The sequence below is a fragment of the Girardinichthys multiradiatus genome, chromosome 9 (genome assembly GCF_021462225.1).
Source record: "Girardinichthys multiradiatus isolate DD_20200921_A chromosome 9, DD_fGirMul_XY1, whole genome shotgun sequence".
In the NCBI taxonomy this organism is placed as follows: domain Eukaryota; kingdom Metazoa; phylum Chordata; class Actinopteri; order Cyprinodontiformes; family Goodeidae; genus Girardinichthys; species Girardinichthys multiradiatus.
This window is the reverse complement of record NC_061802.1, coordinates 2,962,228-2,989,072: the sequence shown is the minus strand read 5'-3', so window position 1 is coordinate 2,989,072 and position 26,845 is coordinate 2,962,228. Positions and strand designations below refer to the sequence as shown.

At 39.7% G+C, this 26,845-nt stretch overlaps 3 protein-coding genes across 12 annotated transcripts in view; 2 read left to right on the top strand and 1 right to left on the bottom strand.

Annotated features, from left to right (window-relative positions):
• The window catches only part of LOC124873764 (zinc finger protein OZF-like), a 46,631-nt gene extending 26,909 nt beyond the window's left edge, over positions 1–19,722 (top strand). For 3 of the 6 annotated variants that reach the window (XM_047374707.1, XM_047374706.1, XM_047374708.1), the window contains one exon: positions 17,781–19,722. In XM_047374707.1, coding sequence (XP_047230663.1) covers positions 17,947–19,350 — 1,404 coding nt within the window. In that variant the 5' untranslated portion in view covers positions 17,781–17,946 and the 3' untranslated portion in view covers positions 19,351–19,722. Of the gene's footprint in view, positions 1–582; positions 3,453–3,559; positions 3,746–17,780 lie in introns of those variants that run through there. The other 3 variants (XM_047374711.1, XM_047374710.1, XM_047374709.1) reach the window with 2 other exon arrangements.
• The window catches only part of LOC124873741 (oocyte zinc finger protein XlCOF22-like), a 138,012-nt gene that overhangs the window by 26,082 nt on the left and 85,085 nt on the right, over positions 1–26,845 (top strand). The window lies entirely within an intron of this gene.
• The window catches only part of LOC124873750 (gastrula zinc finger protein XlCGF26.1-like), a 31,227-nt gene continuing 17,686 nt past the window's right edge, over positions 13,305–26,845 (bottom strand). For 2 of the 4 annotated variants that reach the window (XR_007039615.1, XR_007039617.1), the window contains exons 2-4: positions 16,175–16,447; positions 15,492–15,576; positions 13,305–14,366 (exon numbers count right to left, since the gene is read on the bottom strand). The gene's annotated coding sequence lies outside the window, so the exon portion shown is untranslated. Of the gene's footprint in view, positions 14,367–15,491; positions 15,577–16,174; positions 16,448–17,595; positions 17,773–26,845 lie in introns of those variants that run through there. The other 2 variants (XR_007039618.1, XR_007039616.1) reach the window with 2 other exon arrangements.

Here is a 26,845-nt window from a genome sequence, read left to right as displayed (position 1 = left end):
GCAAGTGAGACAACATTGGAAATAACTGCAGAACCTGATCTGTGTTTGGACTGTTTTGATCCTGTGGAGCTTCCTGAGTTATCAGAAATATTAGCTTCATCTAAACCTTCAACTTGTATGTTAGACCCAATCCCAACCAAATGTTGTGAATTGGCACTATATAAATAAACTGAATTTAAATTGAATTTAATTAAAAATGCTATTGATAAACCCATCATTTGTAGTCTGAATAAAGTTTGTTGTATTTCTAGTAGAATGTCTGACCTGCTGTCTGAATGGTTATATTTTAAATTCAATAATACTGAACTTGAATCTGAATAAATTATTGTTTTTAAAGGTTTTATGTCTTCCACCCACTGTACTGCTAAAAGTATTGCTAATATTTCTCCTCTGTATACTGATAAACCATTTGTGATTCATTTTCCTATTTTTATTTGAAATTCCGGTACTATGAATGCTATTCCTATTTTATCATTTTCGATGCATCTCTATAAATCTGAAGGAATTGGTAATAATTATTAACATATTCCTGTACTGTATTTAACTCTAATATGCATGTTCTTTTCTTTTTTTCCATTAAAGACATATCTACCTGTGCATCTGATAAGATCCAGGGTGGAACAACAGCTAGCGGGAGTATTGGACTCATTACTATATTTTGTACATGAAATTCTTCTGTTATTTTTTTAATGATCCATCTAAAACTTCTTGTCTCTTTTTTAACTTTTTCCCAGCATGTCTTCAAGATGTCTTGTGTTGGATGATCCAGGTTATTACCTTGTAAATTTACCCAGTAATTTATCGTTAATTAAGTTCTCCTTACATCTAACAGCATTTCTCCCATTTGTACTTCGAGTTGTTGGGGTTGTTTTAAAAGCTCCAGTACAAAGTCTTAATGCTTAATGTTGAATAATATCTCATTTTTCCAGATGTGTCTTTGCTGCTGAACCATATATAATACTTCCATAATCTATATTTGATCGGATCAATCCTGTGTAAATTTGTTTTAACGCTTCCCTGTCTGCTCCCCAGTCACTGCCAGCCAAACATCTCATAATATTTAATACTTTCTTACATTTGTCAATCTTTTTCTGAATATGTATATTCCATAGAATTTTCTCATCAAACCATATTCCTAGAAACTTTATTATTTAACTTGTTCTAATTCTTGATTATATAATTTTATTTCCTCTCTTGTTTTTTTACCGTGTAAATACCATAACTTTTGTTTTCTTGACTGACAACTTGAATCCCCATTGAGAAGCTCACTCCTCTATCCTTCTTATCTCAGCCTGTATTTTCTTTCCAGTTTACATTTTTCCTCCTTTTCCATATGGCTCCATCATCTGCAAAAAGTGAACATCCAATTTCTTTCCAATGTCTGCGAATACATCGTTTATCATTATAGTGAACAATATTGGACTTGTAATACTACCTTGAGGTGTTCCATTTTCTACGACATATTTTGTTGATATTTCTTGATCTATTTTAACTTGAAGAGTTCAATTTGTTAAAAAGTTTTGAATCCAGTAAAACATTTTCCCAGTAATTTTCATTTGATTTAATTTAATCAATAACCCTTCAACCCACATCATGTTATAAGTTTTCTCTATGTCAAAAAATACAGCTACTACACTTTTTTTATTAACTTGCGCTCTTCAGATTTCATGTTCTAAACATAACGTTGGGTCATTCATATTTCTCTCTTTTCAAAAACCACTTTGAACTTTAGTAATGTACCTGTTCATATTCAAATAATATGTTAATCTATTATTAATCGCGTTTTCCATTATTTTGCAAATATTAGACGTTAAAGCAATGGGTCTATAATTTCCTGGTTTAGTTGTTGGTTCGATGATTGACTCCTTCCAGCTCTGAGGCAGCTCCTCCTCCTCCCAGACTTTATTATAAAGCTCTAATATGACGTCTTTAGATGTTTCACTCAGATGTTGTATCATTGTGGATCAGATGTGATCTTTACCAGGTGCTGTTTTCTGTATTTTTCTGAGTACAGAGTTTGGTTCAGCTTTTGTAAACGGTTCATTCATTAAGTTATTTGTTTCTTCAGTATTCTGTAGTAAATCTTTGTATTCCCTCCCTTTCCTTCCCTCATCACTGATGTTACTGGAACTATGAATTTTACCAAATGTTTCAGCTAGTATTTCAGCTTTTTCTTCATCTTTTACTATAGTAATCTATTTTTAATATTGGATATCCATATTCTTTCTCAAAACCATTCATTCTATTAATCATTTTTCATATTCTGTTGATTTTTGTTTCTCTTCCTATTGTACTACAAAAGTTCCTCCAATATTCTATTTTTGCATTCCTAATAATTTTCCTTCTCTTTTCTTTTATATTCAATGAAGTTCTGAAATACTGGATTTATTTTAAGTGCTTTAAATGCTTTATTTCTTAACTTTATTACTTCTCTACATTCACTTGTCCACCATGGTACCATTCTCTTATCGCACCGTCTTTCTCCTTTCTTTATTGAATTTTCTGCAGCTTCTATAATTGTTTTACAAACACTTTCATTTATATTATTTACATCAACTGTCATGTCTATTTTTCCTAGATTATTTTCACTCAAATATTGAAATTGAATCCAGTCTGCCTTATTAAAATTCCATTTATTTATTTTTATATTCTTCATATTTAATGTTAATCCTATTCTGATCTTAATGAGATAATGATCACTTCCTATTGTTGTATTTTTATCAATATCCCACTCACATATACCAGCTAACGAATTTGATACCAAAGTTAAATCAACGTGACTTGCGTAGAAAGTTCTAAACTCAACTCTCACACCATAAGAGAGCAACAGGACCAGTGCTCATGCACATTAGTATTATTATTGTTATTATTCAAACGTATTAGAGTATTTGTTTTGTGTTGACACGTTTTTCTGCTTTTGTTTACACTGACATAATAGGTAACATTAAATATAGACGGTCAGATAATATGACAGCTGATATCACAACTTGTTCTCATGTCACTTATAGTAAAAGACTAAATAATTCAGCCAAACTGTTTCTGATGACGCTTTACCTCCTAAAATAAATAAAAGGTAACATTTGACCACAAACATCCTGATTATTATTGAAATATACATGGTCACAATTGATGGTTGATTCACCATCAATTGTCGACCTGACCCAAAAATCAACCTTTCTGACGTTAATTCAACATTAAATTAACATAATTTGCTATCTGGGAGATGATGATGAGAAATATGAAGAAACCTGTTGTGCAGGACTTAAAAATAAAGGGATTAATATGTAGAATCATAGGGAACAGTTGAGGGAACCCTTAGATTGAAATGTTTAAATTCCAGACAATATGCTTTAGCGATATTTAATATTTTTAAAAGGGGATTTTACATTTTATTTAAAATTTTGTTTCTGAGTAACATCCGGAACAGCAGGTGGCGGTAATGCGCCATCAGGGTGGGAGCTAATCATGTCACACAACAGGAAGAGAAGGAGCAGGAAGCAGAAGAGTTCTGTGAGAGACGGTTGGACCCGTTCAGAACCTTTAACAGGAAGCGGAACGTACTGATCACCAAGGTGAAACCGAAACTTGGACCTTCAAGTATGATTTATGAATCCGAACCGCTGCAGCTGAGCTCGGCTGCTTCCTTCGCATAAAGAGGCTCCTTGTTCCTCCCAGAGACGGAACCAGCAGCGTCCAGGAGCCGCTGAGGACACAGAGACAGAGGGACAGACAGGGATCCCGCTCGGTGAGTAACTCTGCTGCTCACACGGTCACTCAGCGGCATCATGTCCGCTAACTGAGCTCAGTTGAACCGAACCTTAGAACTTTATGTTGATGAATGGAACCAGCTGACTCTTATGTGGTGGATTCTGAGCCCTGATTAAACCCAAATCACTATCAGGGACCTCCTGCTGCTAGATGTTATTTATTGGAGCCACAGAACCACATTTCCCTGCAGCAGACTATTAGAAAAGCGGAGTTTTTTAGAACCTTATTCATTTTCTCTTACGAACATAAAACGCGCGGTAACGTTGGTTTTAGGTTAAATATTGGATTTTCTTCCTTGTGTTAAACCTGATCCTGTCGGTCTGATTTCAGACAGCAGCTCTCTGGTTTCTCCCTTCTTCCACACACAGTGGTCCGCTTAGGGACCCTCAGTAAATTCACGGACAAGAGAAGAAGAGTCTTTATTGCCATTGAACAGGCGAAACGTGTAACACAATGAAATCAGTGGAAGACATGTCAAATAATAATAAATAACTGCTCAAAACACACTTTTAAAATATAAAAACACTAAATACAAATGAAAAAACAACAGACAAGACTATAAACAGAGACGTACTAGGACATTAAAAAATGAATATGAACTCTACACATCTATACTTGCTTCAGATATTGTAAGAAAACTATTGCACTTTTATAGGAATTGAAAATCGCACATCTGCTTATTGCACATGACCCGTAGCTAAAACGACGCTTGATATTGTCACCTGAGTGTATTCAACAAGCCTGTGGCCCTGCTGTAAAAGCTGTCTCTCGGTCTGTTTCGTGTTTTTAGCACCCTGAAACATCTGCCAGAGGGCAGCAGCTGAAACACCCGCTGTCCTGGGTGCCCTCTTGAGACAGTGGGTGCTATAGAGGTCCTTGAGGGAGGGGAGAGGGTACCCAGTGATCTTCTGGGCGGTGTTAACAATCCTTTAAAGTGCCTTCTTGAATGTTGTGGTGCAGCTGGAGAACCACACAGAGATGCAGTACATCAGCACTCTTAATTGAGCAGTGGTAGAAGACAGTCAGCAGATCCCTCTTCAGGTTGATCCTCCTCAGGAAGTGGAGACGCTGTTGTGCCCTCTTTACAACCGCCGAGGTGTTGGACCTCCATTGGAGGTCTACGTCCATGCGCACACACAGGAACTTGAAGCTGGGCACCCTCTCCACACACTCCCCGTTTATGGAGATGGGCTGCAAATCAGTTGTCCTCCTCCTGAAGTCCACAATTCCCTCCTTTGTCTTTGAGGTGTTGAGGACCAAGTTGTTGACTGCCCACCAGCCTTTAGACCCCTTCCCTGCAAGTTGTTAGTCGTCAGAGATGAGTCCCAGTAAGGTGGTGTCATCAGCGGATTTAATAAGGTTGTCTGGGTGGGTGCTGATGCAGTCGTGGGTGTACAGGGTATAAAACAGAGGACTCAGTACACAACCCTGTGGATAGCCAAGGTTGAGGCTGAGGGCTGTGGAGATATAAGGACCCACCCTGACTCTCTGTACACAGTCTAACAGAAAATCTCTGATCCATCAGCTTTGTTACCAGTCTGTTGGGGTGTGTGGTATTGAAGGCAGAACTAAAGTGGACAGAGCAGCCTGGCATAGCGCCCCTGCTGCTCCAGATGGGAGATGGTGGTGTGGAGCGCTGTGCAGATGGCGCCCTCTGTTGCTCTATTACCTCTATATGCAAACTGAATTGGGTCGAATGTGGATGGGAGGCAGGACATGATGTGGCTTCAGACCAGTTTCTCAACACACTTCATGACCACGGGTGTAAGAGCAACTGGTCTATAGTCATTTAGCCTGCTGATGGTGGTCTTTGGCACTGGGATGATTGTGGCCGACTTTATTAGGCAGGGTGGGATGAAGGACTAGGACAGTGAATCATTGAAGATCTTGGTAAAGACCCCGGCCAGCTCATCTGCACACTCTCTGAGGACCCTCCTGGTGACTTCATCTGGTCCAGACGTCTTTCTGGGGTCCGCTGCCTCTAGTGTGCACCTAACCTCAGCTCGACCACTCAGCTGCCACAGATCCAACAAGACCGTGCAGAAACATGATGTCAGTGGCCCGCTACGCCGAAATTTAGGCCGTATCGGCCCTTTGACTGACATCTGGGCTCCCTCTCCGTGTGGTTTTTATGTCGGCTATTAAGCATGCACTGAGTCAGTTCCCGCCTTCTTTCACCCTATGACCCTGTGCGATCGCTAATGGTATAGCTTTCTAAAATCATGTCCGCTTCGAAGGGTGGGTATAAACGGCGTCATATCACTGCGTTCTTCCCGGTAGCTGCCAAACATAAATCAGGTGACTGTCATTCCACTAACGGCGAGGAGCAAAATGACGGGCCTGCAGCCAGTACCAGCGCTGCGTCAGGTATTTCTGCTGTTGGAGGACTTAACAAGCAGAAGAAACGGAGGTCTGGCATCGATCCAGCATGGAAAGAAAACTTCCAATGGCTGAAAATAACCGCCCATGAAGCTGGTAGGCCTTCACATCGGGTTCACTGTTGAACCTTTGGTTTTACTTAATGCTGCCTAGTCAGCAAATATAAATTACTGTGTGCTGCCTCTGTACTCTGTACACATTAACTGTGTCCAACAGGTGAATTATTGCTAAAACTCACACAATGATAATGCCCCTCTAAGCTGCAAGGTAACCCTTCCAAACACCTTAAAATCTATTAACTTTTAATAGCTTAGAAAATCGTTTCTCTTTAGACCCTCCCCCATGCTCATAAAAAATCCTGGTGAGAGCCATGCGAATATTAAAATCTGTTGCTATAATATAATATAATATATTATATATAATATATAATATCTTATCAGTATTTAACACAATGTCAGATAAAGAAATGTTAGATTTGGTATAAGAATGCATAGACAGGACCTGGTAGATGATACGAAATTTCAAACGGAACTGGTTTTAGCGCTTTACAATTTATCATCAGTCATTTTCTACCGCTTATTCCATAGTGGGTCGCGGGGGAGCTGGTGCCTATCTCCAGCAGTCTATGGGCGAGAGGCGGGATACACCCTGGACAGGTCACCAGTCCATCGCAGGGCAACACACAAACAACCACGCACACACAGTCATTCATACCCCTAAGGGCAATTTATAATATATATATATATATACAATTTGGATGGGCGTGATTATCGATTGGATCGTCTATCGGCGATTGAAGGGTTGGATCATGATTTATTTTTTCAAAGGGCGATCTTTATTAATTAATTTAATGCCGTGCTGGGGATGTAAAATCAATTTTATATGCGCGCTTCTCTGTAATTTAAAATGTTTTAATCATCATCCCCGTGATCTGTGCAATAGAGGGAATAAAATGCGTCTTTCTCTTTTTTCCTTTCACTTTTCTCGGAGTAAGCGCCAACGCGGCTCCTCTTCGTACCTCCGCTCGTCATCTTCTTGCGCTATACTCTGTGCGCCACAAGTGGTGCCGATAGTGCTGTATACACATATAGTCACAAAACGAATAAACCATGACAGGCATACATTTGAACAAGTAACTTTATTACAAATCGAGAGTTACAGTGTTAAATAAACTGGCTTTAATAAATAATGTGTACAAACAAAAAAGCTTAAACGGTAGAATTTCTTAGAAAATGTGAATGTTACCACAAAATAAAATCACTTCAAATATGACGCCTACTTAGGTTTGCCTTTCATAAGAAATTATTTCGAATGAACTTAAAGCTTAAAACATTAAACAATAGAACATTGCAGCCTGCGTATGATAAACAAATGAAAATAAATATATGACCTACTTTTACAAATTATTTGACAAAAAAACAAGCATGTTAACTTTATCTGGCTTTAGCAGACTGCGGTACCGGGTTACAACATTACCTGCTTTACTGAAAATGCGCTCCGATGGCGTGCTGGTCGCAGGAATGCACAAATATTTCTGTGCAATTTTTGCCATTAAGGGTAAGCGGCTTTCGTTCCTTTTCCACCATTCAAGAGCGTTGGTTTCTCCATCAACTACCTCTTCTTGGAGGTAATTCGCCATTTCCGCCTGCGCTCGTTGCTCAGGAGTTGCAACAGGTGCAGGTCTTATTGAGCCAAGGAGACTGTCCAGTGTTTTCTTCTTTTTGCTTGGCTGAGACTGGGAGAAAGGAGGTGCATCGTCGTCATCCGTAGAGTCCCGCACAGTCACAGGTGGTCCGGAAGTAGTCTGCTTCCAGAACAGCACCATCTCATCCTCCAGCTGGGTTCTGATGTAGTCCAGGTCAATACTGCCCACGTGAGTAGCTTTGTACCGCGGGTCAAGGAGGGCAGCTGTGCGCATTAACTGGATGATCTTGTCGTTGTCATATCTACTGTCAAGTTGCTCCAGGATCGTTTGTTTAATGGCTGCAGTCAGTTTGGCATCGCTCTCTTTTTCCTTGAGAGTATCTTTAATCAAGTGAAGCAGAGGCAGCAGCAATGAGATGGTGACATCATGCTCACTTGACAAGATCTCTGTAAATTCAGATACAGACTTCAGGCCTTCTGTGACAGCCTCCAGCACGCTTACATCTTGCCAGCTAATGGTTGGTTGTGTGCGCCGACTCCTGTCATCAGCAAAAACCTTTCTGATGTGAGGCAGCAGGGTGAGGATCCTCTCTATCATCGCATATTTGCTGCCCCAGCGCGTTGCACAATCCTGTTTTATAAGAGAAAATATAATGGGCAAAGGGCAGTTATAGGCTGAGTAAAAGCAATATGCGTATTGTTACTTTCTAAATGCGCTGTCTTCTGTGTGTATGTTTGTATGCAGACACCGATAAAACTATCCTCCAATCTATGTTATGTTATTATTGGTAATAATACAGTGGCAACACTAAGCTAGTGATGAAATTGTACATTTTTAACAGAAAACATATGATTGAAACTGAGTTTGTTATCGCTTGGTGGGATAACGGCTATATGTTAATACTTACAGTTATTAAAGAAAGCGGTTTCTTTATCCCCTGTTGCTCTTTCCTGAGTTGCTGTCGCCTTTGCCAACTGTGTGAAAAGGCTCCATTTATTTGGCGACACACTTCGAAAGCCCGGTCCGTTTTGTTTTTTTCTTTATTCAAGGCATTGTTGACGGCTAAGTTCAAATTATGCCCGAAACAACTGATCCATGGCCACTTAAGATCACGAACAGCTGCAACGATGTTGGCTCCGTTGTCGCTTGTAATGCAAACAACTTTCTCTTCTCCTATTCCCCATGCTTGCAACCCATCCTGGAGTGCTTCAGCTAGCACCGCCGCGGTGTGACTCTCTGGGGTAAAAGCTGTCTCGAGACATTTGGATTTTAATGTCCAGTCTTTTGAGACATAGTGCGCAGTTATGGACATATAAGGAGACATGTTAATGCTTGACCACATATCCGTAGTCAAAGCAATGAAGTTGGCCTCTTTTAATTCATTAACTATTTCCCTTCTCAGCTGTTCATACAGTTTTGGCACAGCAGTCTCCGAGAAATATTTCCTCCCAGGCGGTTCATTCTGCGCATCCAGTGTAGTCAACATTTTTTTGAAACTTTCTCTTTCAACCGCCTGAAATGGGACGCACTCCTTCGCCAGAAATCTTGCAACAGCTGTTGTACACTTGGTCCATCTTTCGCTGCCTGGCCTGTATTTAGTTGATTTAGCAAAAGCTGCTGATATTGTGGGCTGCCCCCGTGGCTGTCCCCCAGAAGCACCTGCAGCGCTGCTGGTTGGAGGCAGTTTTGCGGCCTCGGCGGGGTGATGGACTCGAATGTGCGCGAATACATTTGTGGTTTGCTTATCCTTTGCAGGCACACATAATTTGCATAATGTGCAAATAGGCTGTGTTAGGTCTTGAGGCTCACTGTTAGCATTTGGATAGAACCTAAAATATGCCCAAATAACCGACTTAGCATTCTTTTTGAGCACCAAATTGCTGTCTGACTCTGCCATGTTTTCGGCACCAAGATTTTTTTTTTTTATGACATAATTGCGCCCGCCCCATCAGCCGATTGGATTGTCTATCGGCGATAGCCAGTGACCTCGATCTTACGATCAGAAAATAGGGCGATTTCCCATCCCTAGTATTTGAGTATTATGCAAATTTAGATAACGAGTTGTTACCGTGATCCTCCTGTTGCTGCCCAGTTTCTCGTACTTGTCGTCTTCCGCTTTATCCAGGACCGGGTCGTTGGGGCAGCAGACTCAGCAGAGACACCCAGACGTCCCTCTCTCCAGACACCTCCTCCAGCTCCTCCAGGGGGAGCCCAAGGCGTTCCCAGGCCAGCCGAGAGACATAGTCCCTCCAGCGTGTCCTGGGTCGTCCCCTGGGCCTCCTCCCAGTGGGACGGGCCTGGAACACCTCCCGAGGAAGACGTCCAGGAGGCATCTGGTATAGATGCCCGAGCCACCTCAACTGGCTCCTCTCGATGTGGAGGAGCAGCGGCTCTACTCCGAGCCCCTCCCGGATGGCCGAGCTCCTCACCCTATCTCTAAGGGAGTGCCCGGCCACCCTACGGAGGAAGCTCATTTCAGCCGCTTGTATCCGGGATCTCGTTCTTTCGGTCATGACCCAAAGTTCATGGCCATAGGTGAGGGTAGGAACGTAGACCGACCGGTAAATTGAGAGCTTTGCTTTTCGGCTCAGCTCTCTCTTCACCACAACGGACCGGCACAGCGCCCCCATTACTGTGGCAGCCGCACCGATCCGTCTGTCGATCTCCCGCTCCATTCTTCCCTCACTTGTGAACAAGACCCCGAGATACTTAAACTCCTCCACTTGAGGCAGGAACTCCCCTCCAACCTGAAGAGGACAAGCCACCCTTTTCCGGTCGAGAACCATGGCCTCGGACTTGGAGGAGCTGATCTTCATCCCAGCTGCTTCACACTCGGCTGCGAACCGCCCCAGTGCATGGTGTAGGTCTCTGCCCGGTTTCTGTTAGACAAAAAACATCACAAATCTAGTCATTGAATAGAGATTTTATTGTCAATCGACCACAACTGATTGTTTTATTTTATTTCTTCAGTTGAGGTAGAATTTATTTTTATGAGATTTGTATGATCTCATATCTTAAGTTAGTTTTGCAGTTAACTTTACTTTATCATTCACATTGGCTAAAACGATTTGGTTTAAGGAAACTCATCAGATTAAATGGTGTTGCTAAATTTGCAGCAATCCCTCATTCTGAGGCTCTCTGCATACAACAACTTTTTACTGATTAAAACAGAACCTTTTTGTAGCATTTCTACCATCATGTACACCATGTCGTGTACAGAGGAAAAAACATACTCTGCCTGTATGGGAAAGGCCAGCACATGTGCAATATGACTGTGATCAGTAGAAATTAATGTGCACATGTACAGCACATGCTGACCGTCCATATAGCCATATAAGTCCCTGCCATTTAGTTGGGGTACAGCATGTGCATGCACCTGTTTTTCAGTTTCAAAGAACATACCGCTACTAGTGGCATAGCAAGGAAAAACAGTTTTTCAGTGTTTCTACTCGTATGTATTGCACGTATATCGCAATTAAAACGGCATTTACATGTGTTAACATAAACGAAAAACCAATCCCGTTTTCAATGGAACTTTGCCGCGTGCACAAGGCTTGAGCATGCATGCAGCAACAGTGGAAAGGAAAATTCTCCTTTAACAAGACGAAACCTTCATCTGCACCAGGACCCGGCTCAGTTTGAGCAGCTAATCATCAATCCGCCGATTGCTCTCATTAATATTCAATGTCTGCACAGGCCAAGGTCTTACAAGTCTAATTCTTTGTCAGTTTCTTGACATTCAGGTTTTCCTTGTGTGGGCAAACTAGCTTCACTGTCTTTCCTCTCCAAAATATGATCAGTGTGATCTTCAGAACAGTTTTCCTTGTCCTTGATGTAGATCAGGGGTTGGCAACCCACGGCTCCACAACCGCATGCGGCTCTTCAGCCTCCTTTATGTGGTTCCCTGGGCTTTGACAAGAGGAGAAAGTAAATAAATATATATATAAAAAAAATTGGTAGCAACAGTGCTACCAACACACGGTGGTAGCACTGTTGCCTTGCAGCAAGAAGGTCCTGGGTTCGGTTCCCAGCCGGGGGTCTTTCTGCATGGAGTTTGCATGTTCTCCCCATGCATGCGTGGGTTCTCACCGGGTACTCTGGCTTCCTCCCACAGTCCAAAGACATGCCTGTTAGGTTAATTGGTCTTTCTAAATTGCTCTTAGGTGTATGAATGAGTGTGTGCATGGTTGTTTGTGTGTTACCCTGCGATGGACTGGTGACCCGACCAGGGTGTACAGGTCCTTCTCAAAATATTAGCACTCTGGGAACAGCCTATTCGTTCAGAAATGTCTTTCTGTGTCTTACCCTCTTGCTTGAGGGTGTCAATAGTGGCCTTCTGGACAGCAGTCAGGTCGGCAGTCTTACCCATGATTGGGGTTTTGAGTGATGAACCAGGCTGGGAGTTTTAAAGGCCTCAGGAATCTTTTGCAGGTGTTTAGAGTTAACTCATTGATTCAGATGATTAGGTTCATAGCTCGTTTAGAGACCCTTTTAATGATATGCTAATTTTGTGAGATAGGAATTTTGGGTTTTCATGAGCTGTATGCCAAAATCATCCGTATTAAGACAATAAAAGACCTGAAATATTTCAGTTAGTGTGCAATGAATCTAAAATATATGAATGTTAAATTTTCATCATGACATTATGGAAAATAATGAACTTTATCACAATATGCTAATATTTTGAGAAGGACCTGTATCTTGCCTCCTGCCCATAGACTGCTGGAGATAGACACCAGCTTCCCCATGACCCTGTATGGATGAAGCGGTACAGACAAAAACTGACTGACTGACTAATAAATAATTTATTTATTGATTTGTTTTTTAATCTATTTTTTATTTTTTTGATGCATAGTTATGTTGGAGTTTGAGGTGATAATAAATTTTGAAAAGGTTTAAAAAGGTTTTTACAAACAGTCAGTCAAAATATGCGTCACATCCACGTCTATAGCCCTAACCTTTACCTGCAGGTGGCTTCCTGAGATCGCGGCCCCCGCGTGGTGCATAAACAGATTTCTTTGCCTTCACTTCCAACATTGCTGGTTTACTTGTGTGCTTGATACAGCATGTGGCCAGAAATGAGCAAACAATAAAAAATGCAACATTAAAAGACAATCCACACAAGCACACAGCATTTTCTGAAAAGTACCCAACTGAAGATGAGCGAAAGAGAGCTAATAGGTATTATTTAATCAACTCAGTGGTAAGGAATGACACAGAGTCAGTTTTACTTGCGGCAAGGGTAGCTGTGCAACACAAACTACGAAGTATTAACACTCCTCCCTCTTTATTTATACATGCTTGGTCACACACAGTTCAAACAACATTCAGGGTGTGTGTGTGTGTGTGTGTGTGTGTGTGTGTGTGTGTGTGTGTGTGTGTGTGTGTGTGTGTGTGTGGGTGTGTGTGGGTGTGTGTGTGTGGGGTCAGAAAGGTTAGGGTTCATTTGTCTTGATTATAAACAAACAGAGGAAGTGGAAAGTGGGGACCTGGTGAATAGCCCCCAGATGCTGCTAATAAAATAATAAAAGCATAACTCATTCTTGTGACCATCTCCCTTCCTGTAACATGTAAGGAGGGAAAAGCACTTAGATGAGTGATAAACAATACAAAAGTCATAAAAACCCTAACAAGAGCTATTTCAGAACTACTATGGAAAGTTGAGCAGAGTAGATATACTTTATAGAAGTGGATCAACTCTCCAAACTCAACTACAGCAGCTGGTTTTGTGGCACAGATTCAAGGATTTTTATTGTCATACCAGCTCACATGTTAAGATACGAAATTCGGACTCAGGTCCCGGTTAAGAAGCCTAATACTTAAGTTAAAAACCCCAAATATAACATACAAAGCTAAATCTAACAATAAAAAGACAAAATATAACAATTAGCAGAAATACACAGTTAAATAGTAAAGCTGAAAGTAACTTCGCAAAGTACTAAATCCACATGTAAGTCACTTTTGGTGGGTCAAGGGTTTAGTCCAGGTCAGTGTGTAGTGAGAGAGTCTACAGAGGGCGGCTCGAGTTCAGCCATCTGACATCTTCTGGTAGGAAGTTGTCTCTGAGCCTGGTGGTCTCGCTCTGAATGCTCCTCAGCCACCTACCTGAGGAGAGGGGTTGAACCAGTCTGTGTGCGGGATGGGTGGAGTCTTTCATGATGTGGATGGCCCTGTCCCTGCATCGTGATGTGAAGAGGTCCGAGGTGGTGGGAACATTGCTCCTTACAGTCCTCTGAGGAGCCTTTACCCCCCCTCTGCAGAGCCTTCCTCTCAGCAGCAGTGCAGCTGCCGTGTCATACGGTGATGCAGCTGCAGAGGATGCTCTCCACCGCACAGTGGTAGAAGCTCCTCAGGACTGATCTCCAGCATTCCTCTGTTTCCTGAGGAAGTAGAGATGGTGGTGAGCCTTCCTGACCAGACTGGAAGTGTTGGCACTCCAGTTCATTGAATATGTGCACACCAAGGTATCTGAAGCTGGGGACCACTTCCACAGGAACTCCTCTGATTTACAGGGGCGGGAGAGGGTGCTTGTCTCTTCTGAAATCCACCACCATCTCCTTGGTCTTCTTCAAGGCTTCAAACATAAAGATATAAAATTCTAATTTTTTGTGAAGAATCAACAACAAGTGGGACACAATCGTGAATTGGAATGAAATTTATTGGATGAGTCAAACTTGTTCAACAAATAAAAAAGTGAAAAGTGGGACGTGTAATATTATTCAGCCCCTTTACTTTCATTGCAGCAAACTCACTCCAGAAGTTCAGTGAGGATCTCTGAATGATCCAATGTTGTCCCAAATGACTGATGATGATAAATAGAATCCACCTGTGTGTAATCAAGTCTCCGTATAAATGCACCTGCTCTGTGATAGTCTCAGGGTTCTGTTCAAAGCGCAGAGAGCATCATGAAGACCAAGGCAACACATCAGGCAGGTCCAAGATACTGTTGTGGAGAAGTTTAAAGCTGGATTTGGATACAAAAAGATGTCCCAAGCTTTAAACATCTCAAGGAGCACTGTGCAAGCAATCACATTGAAATGGAAGGAGTATCAGACCACTGCAAATCTACCAAGACCCGGCCGTCCCTCTAAACTTTCATCTGGAACAAGGAGAAGACTGATCAGAGATGCAGCCAAGAGGCCCATGATCACTCTGGATGAACTGCAGAGATCTACAGCTGAGGTGGGAGAGTCTGTCCATAGGACAACAATCAGTCGTATACTGCACAAATCTGGCCTTTATGGAAGAGTGGCATAAAGAAAGCCATTTCTCAAAGATATCCATAAAAAGTCTCATTTAAAGTTTGCCACAAGCCACCTGGGAGAAACACACCAAACATGTGGAAGAAGGTGCTCTGGTCAGATGAAACCAAAATCAAACTGTTTTGCAAGGAAGAATGGGCAAGAATTTCAGTCTCTCGATGTGAAAACTGATAGAGACAAACCCCAAGAGACTTGCAGCTGTAATTGCAGCAAAGGGTGGCGCTACAAAGTATTAACGCAAGGGGGCCGAATAATATTACACGTCCCACTTTTTAGTTTTTTATTTGTTAAAAAAGTTTGACACATCCAATAAATTTCATTCCACTTCACGATTGTGTCCCACTTGTTGATTCTTCACAAAAACCTAGAATTTTATTTCTTTATGTTTTAAGCCTGAAATGTGGCAAGAGGTTGAAAAGTTGAAGGGGGCTGAATACTTTCGGAAGGCACTGTAGATGCGGAGAGAATGGTCCACTCGGACTCTATGTCTCCAACATCCTCCGGAATCTGGTCAAAGCTCTCCTGGAGGTGAGAAAATGAATGGAACCAAATAAATCTTTTGTTGCACGTTGATAGATCAGGGAGAGCAGGCCTGTTTTATTTATTGTTTGTTTGGATTATAGCTTTATACAACTATATCTTTTTTACTGTAAGGAATATCTGTGAAAAAATTTACTTCTAAAACACTTAATTATTAATAGGTTAACTGTTATATATTTGGTGTTCATTTTTGATTCACAGTAACTGTTTTTATAAAGGATGCAATTAGCAAATTGTTTTGAACAATGCATATCATTTTCAGGTTGAAATATTGTTTTATGTTAAATGCAAGGTAAAAAAAATAAAGATGTTTATTTGTTTTGTATTGTATATTGTATATTATCATTATATAAACAGTAAACATTATGCCATAACTGGTTAAAATATGATTCATTTTGTGAATTGGTGAAAAAATATTTACATTTTACCAATAATTTATTTGACTAAATTGGTTTAGACTAAATTATGATCAAAACTAAATGACATTTTAGTCAAAACACTTAAACTAAATAAAAATGTACTGTCAAAATTAACACTGGTCATCTGTGAACTTCACTATATGAAAGCTAGGATGTCTCACCGATCAGTCATGCGTCAGCAGAGTGAACAGGAAGGGGCTCAACACCCAGCCCTGGGGTGAGCCAATGCTGAGGGTGATGGAGGAGGAGACAGTGTTGTGGATCTTGACAGTCAGAGGTCTGTTGGTCAGGAAGTCCAGGACCCAGTTCCCCAGTGTGGGACTCAATCCAAGAGAAGAGAACTTCTGCACAAGGGTCTGTGGGATGATGGGATTGATACAAGAAGGAATCTTGTAGGGAATCGCCCCGACATTCCAGGGAAGATGAGCATAAAGCTTCAGAAACAGAAGACACGTTAAATAGGTATGAACACTAGCATTTCATTGGCTAATACTTAAAAAAAAAAAAAAGGTTTAGAAGGAGGAGTTGATGTAGTTTTTTATCATATGTTCAGGTGCCTTGCTTGATTGCTGGCTGAGAAAAAAGTCCGAAGAGGATGACAGCACACTGAAATGGACTTGTCAAAAAAACGTTTTTAATTAAATGTTTACAGCTAAGCTGCAACTACGTTTTTTTATTTTAAAGTGGGCTATGTTTTAATTAATTTTATATAAATATGAGAAGTACCTAAAATGACTGTGTAGTTGAGTGTTTACTTGTTAAATAATGGGGTAAAATATGTTATTAGCTGTGTTATCTTTTGAAGCTCCAGACTTCTTTTTTTTCTTTGGTGGAATAGGAGGGAAAATGGCTCTTTTGGTAATAAAGATTGCCGATCCCGGATGTTGGTGAACTACTGAATTGCGACACAATGAACTGGCTCTTCTCTGTTCAGCCATCCTTTTGTGGTGCCGCTGGTTTATAGTCTAAATATTCTTTAGCTTGTTTTCCATTACAGGGACTTTCAGCCATTACCTGGAATTTTGAAAACCTTCTGCACGTTTTGATACAATTTTACCCAAGTCAATTAAATTTCTCCGTTTTATACATCCACTGGTAAGAGGTATTGGTCGGAGGTAGGACTTTCAGATTACCCAGAGTTCATCATTTTAAAACACAGATTACAGTTCATAGTGACATTTACCCTAAAGGTTGATGTTAGACGTTGCTACTTACTTTGCCTCACTGTGTAAATATCTAGTAAGAGTAGACGCTTTTCCCCTCACCTTGCAAACTGTTTTGTACTGAAGGAGAACAAAATTTACACCTTGCGCGCTCTCTCTTACCCATGTAAGAGACATGGGTAAGAGATCATCATACTCTTCATGTTCGTGAAAACCAGATTTAATAACCGTAGAATCTTGGGGTGTTTTTCTGCTGTCAGATTGAAGGTGTTGTCTCCACAAAAGCTTGACTCTTTTAACACTGGGGACCAAATGCTGTAATTAAATCCGGTGCTGTTAACATTTAAGTGCAACTAGAATATCAATAGTAGTGTTAATGCTGTGTTCACTTTGACTCTAAAGACAGTGTTTGTAGAAACCTTGGTCTGCCTTAATGTTGGCACAAAAAGCTGAAAAGTGAGCTCCAGCCCTTATTTTTATCTTCATAATGTTGATGTCCTTCAGCTGTGAGGCTCCTGGTTCAGGAACTGGTCAATGGAACATTGTGTTGTAGGAATTTCGCTAACATTTTACTATTAAATTTTTTGCTTGTTTTTTTTTCCAGATTTGCCACAACATCATGTCTATTATTAAACAAGATGCTCTTGCTCGTCATTTTATCCTCAATCTAAAAGAGATTTCTGTTCTGGACCAGAGGGACAAAAACCAGAGGGACAGCAGAGGAACCAGAACTTAAACAATTAAAAGAAGGAAAGCAAGGATCAGAACCTATGGATATTGTAAAGAAAGAAGACCACTTGGTACTGAAGCAAGAGACAGATGGCTTAATGGGAACAGATTCTGGATCTCTTAATATAAAAGAAGAACCAGAGGAACTAGAACTGAAACAAATAAAGGAAGATGATCGTGAATCAGAATCTCAGCAGATGGTTAAGATTGAGGTTGAAGACATCAGTCTGGATGAAAACCAGAATGCTCTGAAGAAGGAGACTGATACATTAATGGGAAAAGAATCTGGGTCTTTTGAAATCAAAGAGGAACCAGTAGGACTAGAATCTAAACAAGTGAAGGAAGAGGAGCATGGATCAGGACCTCAGCAAATGGCAAAGATAGAGGCTGAAGACATCAGACAGGATAAAAACCAGAATGCTCTGAAGAAGGAGACAGATAAATTAATTCTAACAGTTTCCGATGATCAATCAAACCATCAACAACCTGAACTAAATGGAAAACAAATCATCTTCCAGAACTTCCCTAAAGCAGAACATCATCAGGAAACAAAGACTTACGAGGCTTCAGGATCCAGCAGAGATGAACGGCGACAGAAGGGAGCTCAGAAAACCAGAGGTCAAAGTAACAATGTAGAGAAAGGGAAGAAGGACCAGAAAATACACAAAGATAAAAAATGTAAACAGTGTGAAGTGTGCCGTAAAAGTTTCAAATTCGGTTGGGATTTAAAAGCTCACATGAGAACTCATACAGGAGAGAAACCTTTCTCATGTGTAACCTGTGGGAAGAGTTTCAGTCGAAGAACTCACTTATCTACTCACCTGAGAACACATACGGGTGAAAGGCCTTTCTTTTGTGTAAACTGTGGGAAGAGTTTTAGTCAAAGAACTAATTTATCTACTCACCTGAGAGCTCATACAGGAGAGAAGCCTTTCTCATGTGTAACCTGTGGAAAAGGTTTCAATCAAAAAAGTCATTTGAAACGCCACATGAGAACCCATACAGGAGAAAAGCCTTTTCCATGTATAACCTGTGGAAAAGGTTTTAATCAAAAAAGTAGTTTGAGTAAACACATGAGAGCTCATTCAGGAGAGAGGCCTTTCTCATGTATAACCTGTGGAAAAGATTTCAATCAAAAAAGTAGTTTGAATACCCACATGAGAACGCATACAGGAGAAAAACCTTTCTTTTGCCCTACGTGTGGTAAGTGTTTCAGTCGAAGAAGTCATATGAATGGCCACATAAGAAGTCACACTGGTGAGAAGCCTTTTCCGTGTATAATATGTACAAAACGTTTTTCTGAACAAAATACTTTGAAAACACATATACGATCCCATACAGGTGAGAAGCCATTCTCATGTGAAACATGTGACAAACGTTTTAGTGTAAAAAGTAATCTGATTACCCACATGAAACGCCACAAAGGAGAGAATCCTCATCTCTAACCTGTGGAACAGGTTTCAGTTATAAAAGTAGATTTACTAACCATGTTAGAACTTGCACAAAAAAGAAACCTTTCCCATGTCATACTTGTAGTAAAGTTGTCTGTTGTAGCTGTAATTTTCCTTCTGTGACTTGTGGTAAACGTTTGATTCAAAGAAGCACTTTAAAAGACCTCATTAGAACTCCACACAAAAGACTAATAAATGAAATACAACTCTAAAGATGACAGAATGAACAACATGACTTACATGTCAGGTTTAAACAACCTACAATATGTAGGTTGTACTGTAATAACACAAAAAGAAGAGAGAGAGACAAAGTATTAGTTATTTTACTCGCACGAGGAGAACAGTCAGAGATGTGTTCAGTTACAAGTCTCCCAACCACTCTGAAGCCTATCCGACCGCACTCCTCTTTTTATTGTCTTTGGGGGTCCCTAGTTTACAAAAACATTAATCTCTAAAGGATGGGAAAACAATAGCTGCATCGCAAACAGGTCATAAACAGCTTTATCCTTTAACAACACACTTCCCAGGATCAGTTGTGCCTTTTGTTCAGTGCAATCAGCCTTCATCTTTATGACCTCCTCAACTGGACTGCTTCCTCCTCTGCAAGCTCAACTCCATTTATGATCTTTGCCTGCAGACAACTCATCACATTCTTTACTCACACACATCATGAATGATTATAAGATCAAATAGTTAAGTTAAAATAAAGAATAGGAACAAAATAAGACAAATCTTTATTCAATTATTCCAACATTACATAAGTTTTATTTATTGCCATTTATTTACTTAAACATTTTGAATAACACAGAAAAGTCAACTTTATTTGTACAGCATCCTTGGTTCTTTATCTCAAAGATATATGCTAATTTAAGAAAATAAAAAGCTATGAAAGAAATACTGAGTAATATTTATTCATTCTGAGAAATCTGCAGTGAACCATAAGGGTTGCAGTCCTGATTTAATAGAGCAAACAGTTTCTGTTCATCTCAAGTCTTTAGTGAATTGGCTCCAGAGCCTAGGAGCATAAACATTTAACCCTACCCCCCTGTGTTTAGTTCTAGTCCTGGGAACACTGCGTGAGATTGTTGATAACCTGAGGGTGTACGAAGTTTATGCCTGACCAGAAAATTTGAATTGTATTTCAGACCAAGGCCATTTTGTGCTTTATAGATTATCAACAAGACCTTTAATATTATATGACTAACAGGACACCAGTGATTAGTTGATGCTGTCTGGTTGTATTATTTTTTACAGGCACCACAGCAATGTTTAAATTAAACCATACATAGGTTTTTCTCCATCATGTTTGCATTGAAAACTATTTTTTCTGGTACAGTGTTTAAGTTGGTGTAAGGCCTATTTATTAATAGGTTTTGTGTGGTTGTTAAAATGTAGCTTTGTGTCCACTAAGATACCTGGATGTTTTTGCATACCTTGTGATCTTTAGCATCATTGAGTACAGCTGAGTGCTGGTTACCAACCTCATATTTATGACACCAGAACCAGTGGCTTCTGTCTGTTTTGCATTAAGCTGAAGGATAGTCTGACGCATTCATTCATGGATGTTTCAGACAGACTCAGTAACTTTAATAAACTATGGTCAAGGGTAGACACAGAAATATAAAGTTACACATGTTTAGCATCCATGTTGTTATGTTGTAGTACTTCATATACTGAGCTAGTAGTATTATTTTAATTTTGAATAAAAGTTGGTCAAAAGTGGAGCTTTGTGAAACCCATATGTGATTTCTCCCCACATGGACACAGATTTTCATAACATAAATATAATATTAAATGTACCACAGAACAAATGAACTTGGATTTTTGTAAACAGAGTGTAAAATATTTAAGGAACATTGAGTAAAAGACAAGTTGAAAATGAAAATGCTACATTTGCTTTTAAGGAGATCAACACACTGAGCTGCCATCAGATCTTCAAGACATTTTCTCTGAGGTCAATACCTAAATGAGGTCTCACCATGAGTTCTAGTTTTAACTAGACAGAAGAACTTTCTCAGAAGACCTGAGGGTTTTGAAGGGCTTGTAAGGTCAAAGCAGATCAGAAATAAGTTGAACTAAAACTGTAAATATTTTTAATAATAAAAAAACCCTTTAAAATCAATAGTTAAATGCACTGGTAGCCAATGAAGAGACTTTATAAGGGTCTGATTGAGCTTTCTTTCAGCTGAGTCTTTGTAATATTTGTAGTGCAGCGATGCCCTTCTTAGACCAGAAAACAAGATGTTACAATAATCAATTCAACATGTACTAAAAGCCTGTATTAGTGTCTCTGCATCGGTCTGACAAATGGTTGGACTCATGGAACGTTAGAATGATTATCCTTCTTGAAATAAACTAGATGTTCTCTGTGATATCAGTTAAACCTTCCCAGGTGTGGTTCTAAGTTGTTGATTCAAGGAGATCAAAATATTCCTGGATATCCAAAAAGACTTCCCATAAGACTCTAGACGCCTTAGCACTTCTGAACGTCTATAACTATTACCTGTCTCAGATTAATATATATATTCAAATGGATTTGGAGAAAACCAGCAGAGAATCTTTGGGCTGCAATGAATTCTGTATCTCAGATTTTTTTTATCAGCTCTTTAATTAAACTGTTTTGCTGGTTTAAAGCCATCACTATCAGTTAATCTCTGACGGCCTGCTGGGCTTTAAGACATTAGAGAAACTGCTAATAACAGCAGGGGTGTGAACACTTAAGTTTGTTGGGAGCAGCTTGGTAGATTATTTTAATGATTATAAAGAATCATAAAAATCTAAAGAAGCATCAAAGTGTCATGAAGTGAAGACATGTCTGTGTCAGTCACGGCTTTTGTTAACAAGCCTGAGTGAAGATGGGATTGATTTTTAACCTTTTAACAGAGGAGTTAAATCTGGATTTCCAGGGAAGTCTGTACTTTCTTTTTCCAGAAAGGAAAGGACCATTTATTTAGCCAAATGATGTACGAGGAAGTTGTGAAAAAACTGCAACACACCTTAATTCCAGCAGATGGCATTACTCCTTTATTCCGTTTAGAAGTTACTGAATATTTCATTTGTCAGTCAGTCATTTTCTACCGCTTATTCCGTAGTGGGTTGCGGGGAACCTGGTGCCTGTCTCCAGCAGTCTACGGGCGGGAGGCGGGGTACACCCTGGACATTCATTTGTTTCAGCTGATAAATAATAAATGTTAAGCAGCTTTAGAGTTATACAGTTGATTCATTTAAATATTCCTTAAGTTGCTCTGGATCCATATGCATATCCATTTGACATTGACTGTCAAATCATAAGCAAATATGTGTATTATAAGTAGAGGATGGCAGGTCACTGGATTGCTTATGGGAGACTGCATCCAAACCTAGAACTGTGGTCTCTCCTTCTACACAGCTGTCTGCATAAAACTAGGAACAATTAAAAATATTAAAGAATTCACACTCCATTAAGTTAGGTTTACATGGGAAGACTTAAGTATTAGGGAAGTGCTTATTTTTATATGGAAAATTTAAAGTGCTCTGATCATCAGCACTGCATTAAAGAATTTGTCTTACAGAACTGTGGCAAAATAGTTAATATTTACTTCAAACAATAACTTAAAATGATGTGTCTAGTGTGCCGATGCTTCGAAGCGTGTCGAATAATCCAGGCAGATATTTTGTGAAGCACGTATCGAGGGCTGTGTTGATAATATGAGTTGTGACGTTCGATGCCTCAAGAGCCGGCCACACCACATGACCGAGTCAAGAACTGGTTCGCAGGCATTTCGAAATATAAGGGCCAGCATTACGCTGCTGCTTCTCCCGTCACATTCTGTCGTGTTGGTATTCCATAGCGGTACATATGCTTTCATTCTGTTTGACAGTATTTGTTTGCGATGGAACCAGAAGGAAAGGGAATGTTTTCCCCCTGTCTGATAACATTTTGATCTTATCTCTCCTAATAAGGTAAGCACATAATAATAAAGCATCACTCATAACAACTACCTTTATATAAACAACACAGTGTGTCCTATGTTGTAAAAGTTGAAGTGACTCTTGTGTTCAAAAGAATTTGGATACAATTACATCTCATCTATGCTGAGGCATTATAGAGCCATGCATGAAAACAAGGACACTAACCAAGGAGGACCAGGCTCAGGTAACTCATTTTAGGATGCAGAAGACCGTTTACAAACATACAATTATATGGTGCATTTGTATGACATGGTACATCACTTTATATTTTGTTTTGAACCCTACATATGTTCTCCCCACAAGGCAGTGTCTATCTGATCACATCACGAATGTTTCCATATTTAACCATTAAAGCCATTCCAAGAGTCCTCTGTTCTTTTATTCAGGCTTTGAAAAGAATGTTTGAGCAAAGTTATGAGGAATCCAAGCGGAAAACCAAAGCCATTGTGACAAAGGTATCAGCAGTTCTTCAACATTAGATATGTGGACCTCGATCAACACTTATTCATTTTAGCTGTGAACCTGCCCTTTCATACGTTCAAGCACTTCTCTGAATTCTGTTCTTTTAGGGGTGCAACATTTCCCTGAGACACATACTAAAGAAATGTTGGCACAAGTAACAACAGCACTTATGTTAGAGTGGGGAATTGACAAGTTATTTGTCTTGTGACTGATGGTGCAGCAAATATGGGCGCATGTGCCAATGAACTTTGTGTCACACAAATTATGTGGTGCACATTTTAATTTAATGATAAAAAAGGCTCTTGAAAACGAACACGTGGTTTCTGACATTCGAACAAAATGTAGGAAGATTGTGGGCTATTTCAGGAGCAGTACTACTGCAAAGATAATTCATTGTGTTCATTGCAATATTCTAAATTATGCTGTTTTGTGCCAACTCACAACACATGTCGTCTCAAGGCACTTCTCAAGTCAGGTTCATACATTCCAATTAATCCCAGTGCGCTAATGTCTCTTTGCTGGCAAAAAGACAAACTCTTCAACTGGATCCAAGGGTGTCATAAGATCATCAATCATATGCAAAGATAAGTAGAAATAAATCAGTGTCTGCGTATCCGGTGATTTTCATTCATGAACGGGGTAATCAAGGTACAAGCATTGCTTGACTGTTCTCTCTGAGATCCGCAGAAGCAAACTGTTTCCAGAGAGTTCCCAGCACGACACCAAGGGCAGCAGTTTCCTAAGGAAGGACAACAGAGACCGCATTACGGCAGTGCGGTCAGCGGACACAATGAGGCGTCTTTCATCCACAGCTACGGAGGTTAGCTTCCAGCTAACCTCCGTAGCTGTGGATGCTTTCTTCAAACTTCGCCGCCTTGGACAACGTTTCCTCACCACAGTTTATGAGGTTAGGTGTTTGGGCAGAAAAACATAGAAGTGATTTAGATTGAAATGATCTAAACGTTTTTCATTTTATGAAGTTTGGTTTTGTTTGTGTTGAACTCAGCTATCTTAGTGCCAGCAGGCTATCTGCAGCATGTGTTCAGGTTGTGTTCTGTGTTTGTGTGTTTTTAAAGTTAAGACAAACTTTATTTAAAGGGTGATTTTAAACAGAAGATGGATCATAACGCGCCGTCCACGTTTATGCATTTTAACTCTTTTATTGATGGTATTTTAAAGGTGTGTGTTTTGATTCTGGTGCTAAGCTATCAGCTTCTTTGTTAGCTTTCACTGCTAACAGCTAAGAACACGTGCTAGCTGCTAAATAATATTTACCCAGAAAGGTTGTTAGTTTTAAAGCTAGTGAATAATGTGTCCCTAAACATCATTTACTAAATCTGATAACTAAGTAAACACCATTAAGCCCCATTTCTCCAGAAAGATTTGGCTCTTTTCCTAAATATTCCCTTAATAATATTTCTTCAAATATTATTTTAATAAATAAAAGTATCTAATTAGACACCGTTGAGAAATGGTCATTCAGAAGGTTGGTTTTATTCAGCAAATCATTCTTAAAACATTATATTATTAAAATAATATTTAATCTGATCTTGCATTGTGAATGGTTGTCTAAGTTGGTTCCAAGACTAACTTAACTTCACTTCCAGATTCTTCAAGATAATCCTTGGTTCTCAAACATAAACATTGCATGGTAATGTTGCATCATTCTTTTGGTCATAATTTCCAATCATCTTTAATCAACTTGTTTATATTGTATATAGTCCATTAATCTTCATTATTCTTTAATTCTGCTTGGTAGTTTAGTTGAATTGTTTTAGCAAAGTAAAGAGTTTGTTGATTGAAATATGTTTGATTTTGAGTTGACTTATTTTTGTTAATAAATTCTTGTATTTTAAGAAATTGTGTGAATTCATTGCATGTTTGCAGAGTTTATGCTGTTCAATAATGTCAGAGCTCGTCTCACACCTTTCTATTCTGTCCTAATACCATCGCCTTATTGGGCTGGTATTCACAGGACAACCCTTAACAGACCCAAATATTATTTGATAAAATATTAATATATTAATATTAAATATTACATAATCTCAGATTCATAATCCCAACACACTTCAAACCTAGACTAGATTGTTCTACACTAATAACAGAATCTGATAAAACTCAGTTTGTGATTTGTGAAAGTTCCTAAAAGACGATTTCAATGCTTTCTTTTGCATTTGGACCACATTAGAACTGGTCCTGCTCCAAAAAGACACTTCTGGGACACTTTAAGCACCCCTGTGCATAAAGGGTGTGACCCGGTCTGGGGGCAGTGCCAGGTGGGGAGTTTGACTGGGGTGCCAAGTTAAACGGTAAAGGAGGTGTCCTAAAGCAAGCTCAGGGAGTACAGAAACCTCCCGTGGAGCAGCAGGAAGATATGTGAAATCTTTATTATGAAGCTGGGTGAATTCCACTTTGTTTTTGGTATCTTTTTTTGATACAAGTCAAACTCTTCAAACCCATTAATTCATTACTTGCTCTAATTAGTCTCAATGTGTTAAACATGAACAAAATGTAAGAACACTCAAAACAACCTTAAATGCAATCATCTTTTAGCAGACATCTATGACTTTTATATTTATTGTGTGTTTGAATTATCATATCATAAAGGTACATTTTATCAGTACTATTGGTTCATGTTTATAAACAGTGTATTTAGATCAAGAGTTTTTCAAGTATCAGTTGACATTTACTATATAATTCTCAGGTGTGGAAACATTTCAGATTTTCTCTTTTAAATAAAAGGGATGCAAAAAAATTAATTATAACTTAAAGTCAGACAGACGGCGGCGCTTATGGTGTTGGGGCGAAAGCGCGCTACCATATACAGAGGCTACAGTCCTCGAATGGCGGCTGTCCCGGGTTCGAGTCCCGGACCCGGCGACATTTACCAACTGTCTCCCCCTCTCTCTACCCCTCCTTCCTGTCTACCTACTGTCAAAAAAATGGAAAATAAAGGCCACTAGTGCTGAAAAAATATCTTTAAAGTCAGACAGACATGTTTCCACCATGTTACATTACCATACAGGATTAATATTCTGCTCCTCCAATCATTTTAGTCTCACCATTCCTAACTGTT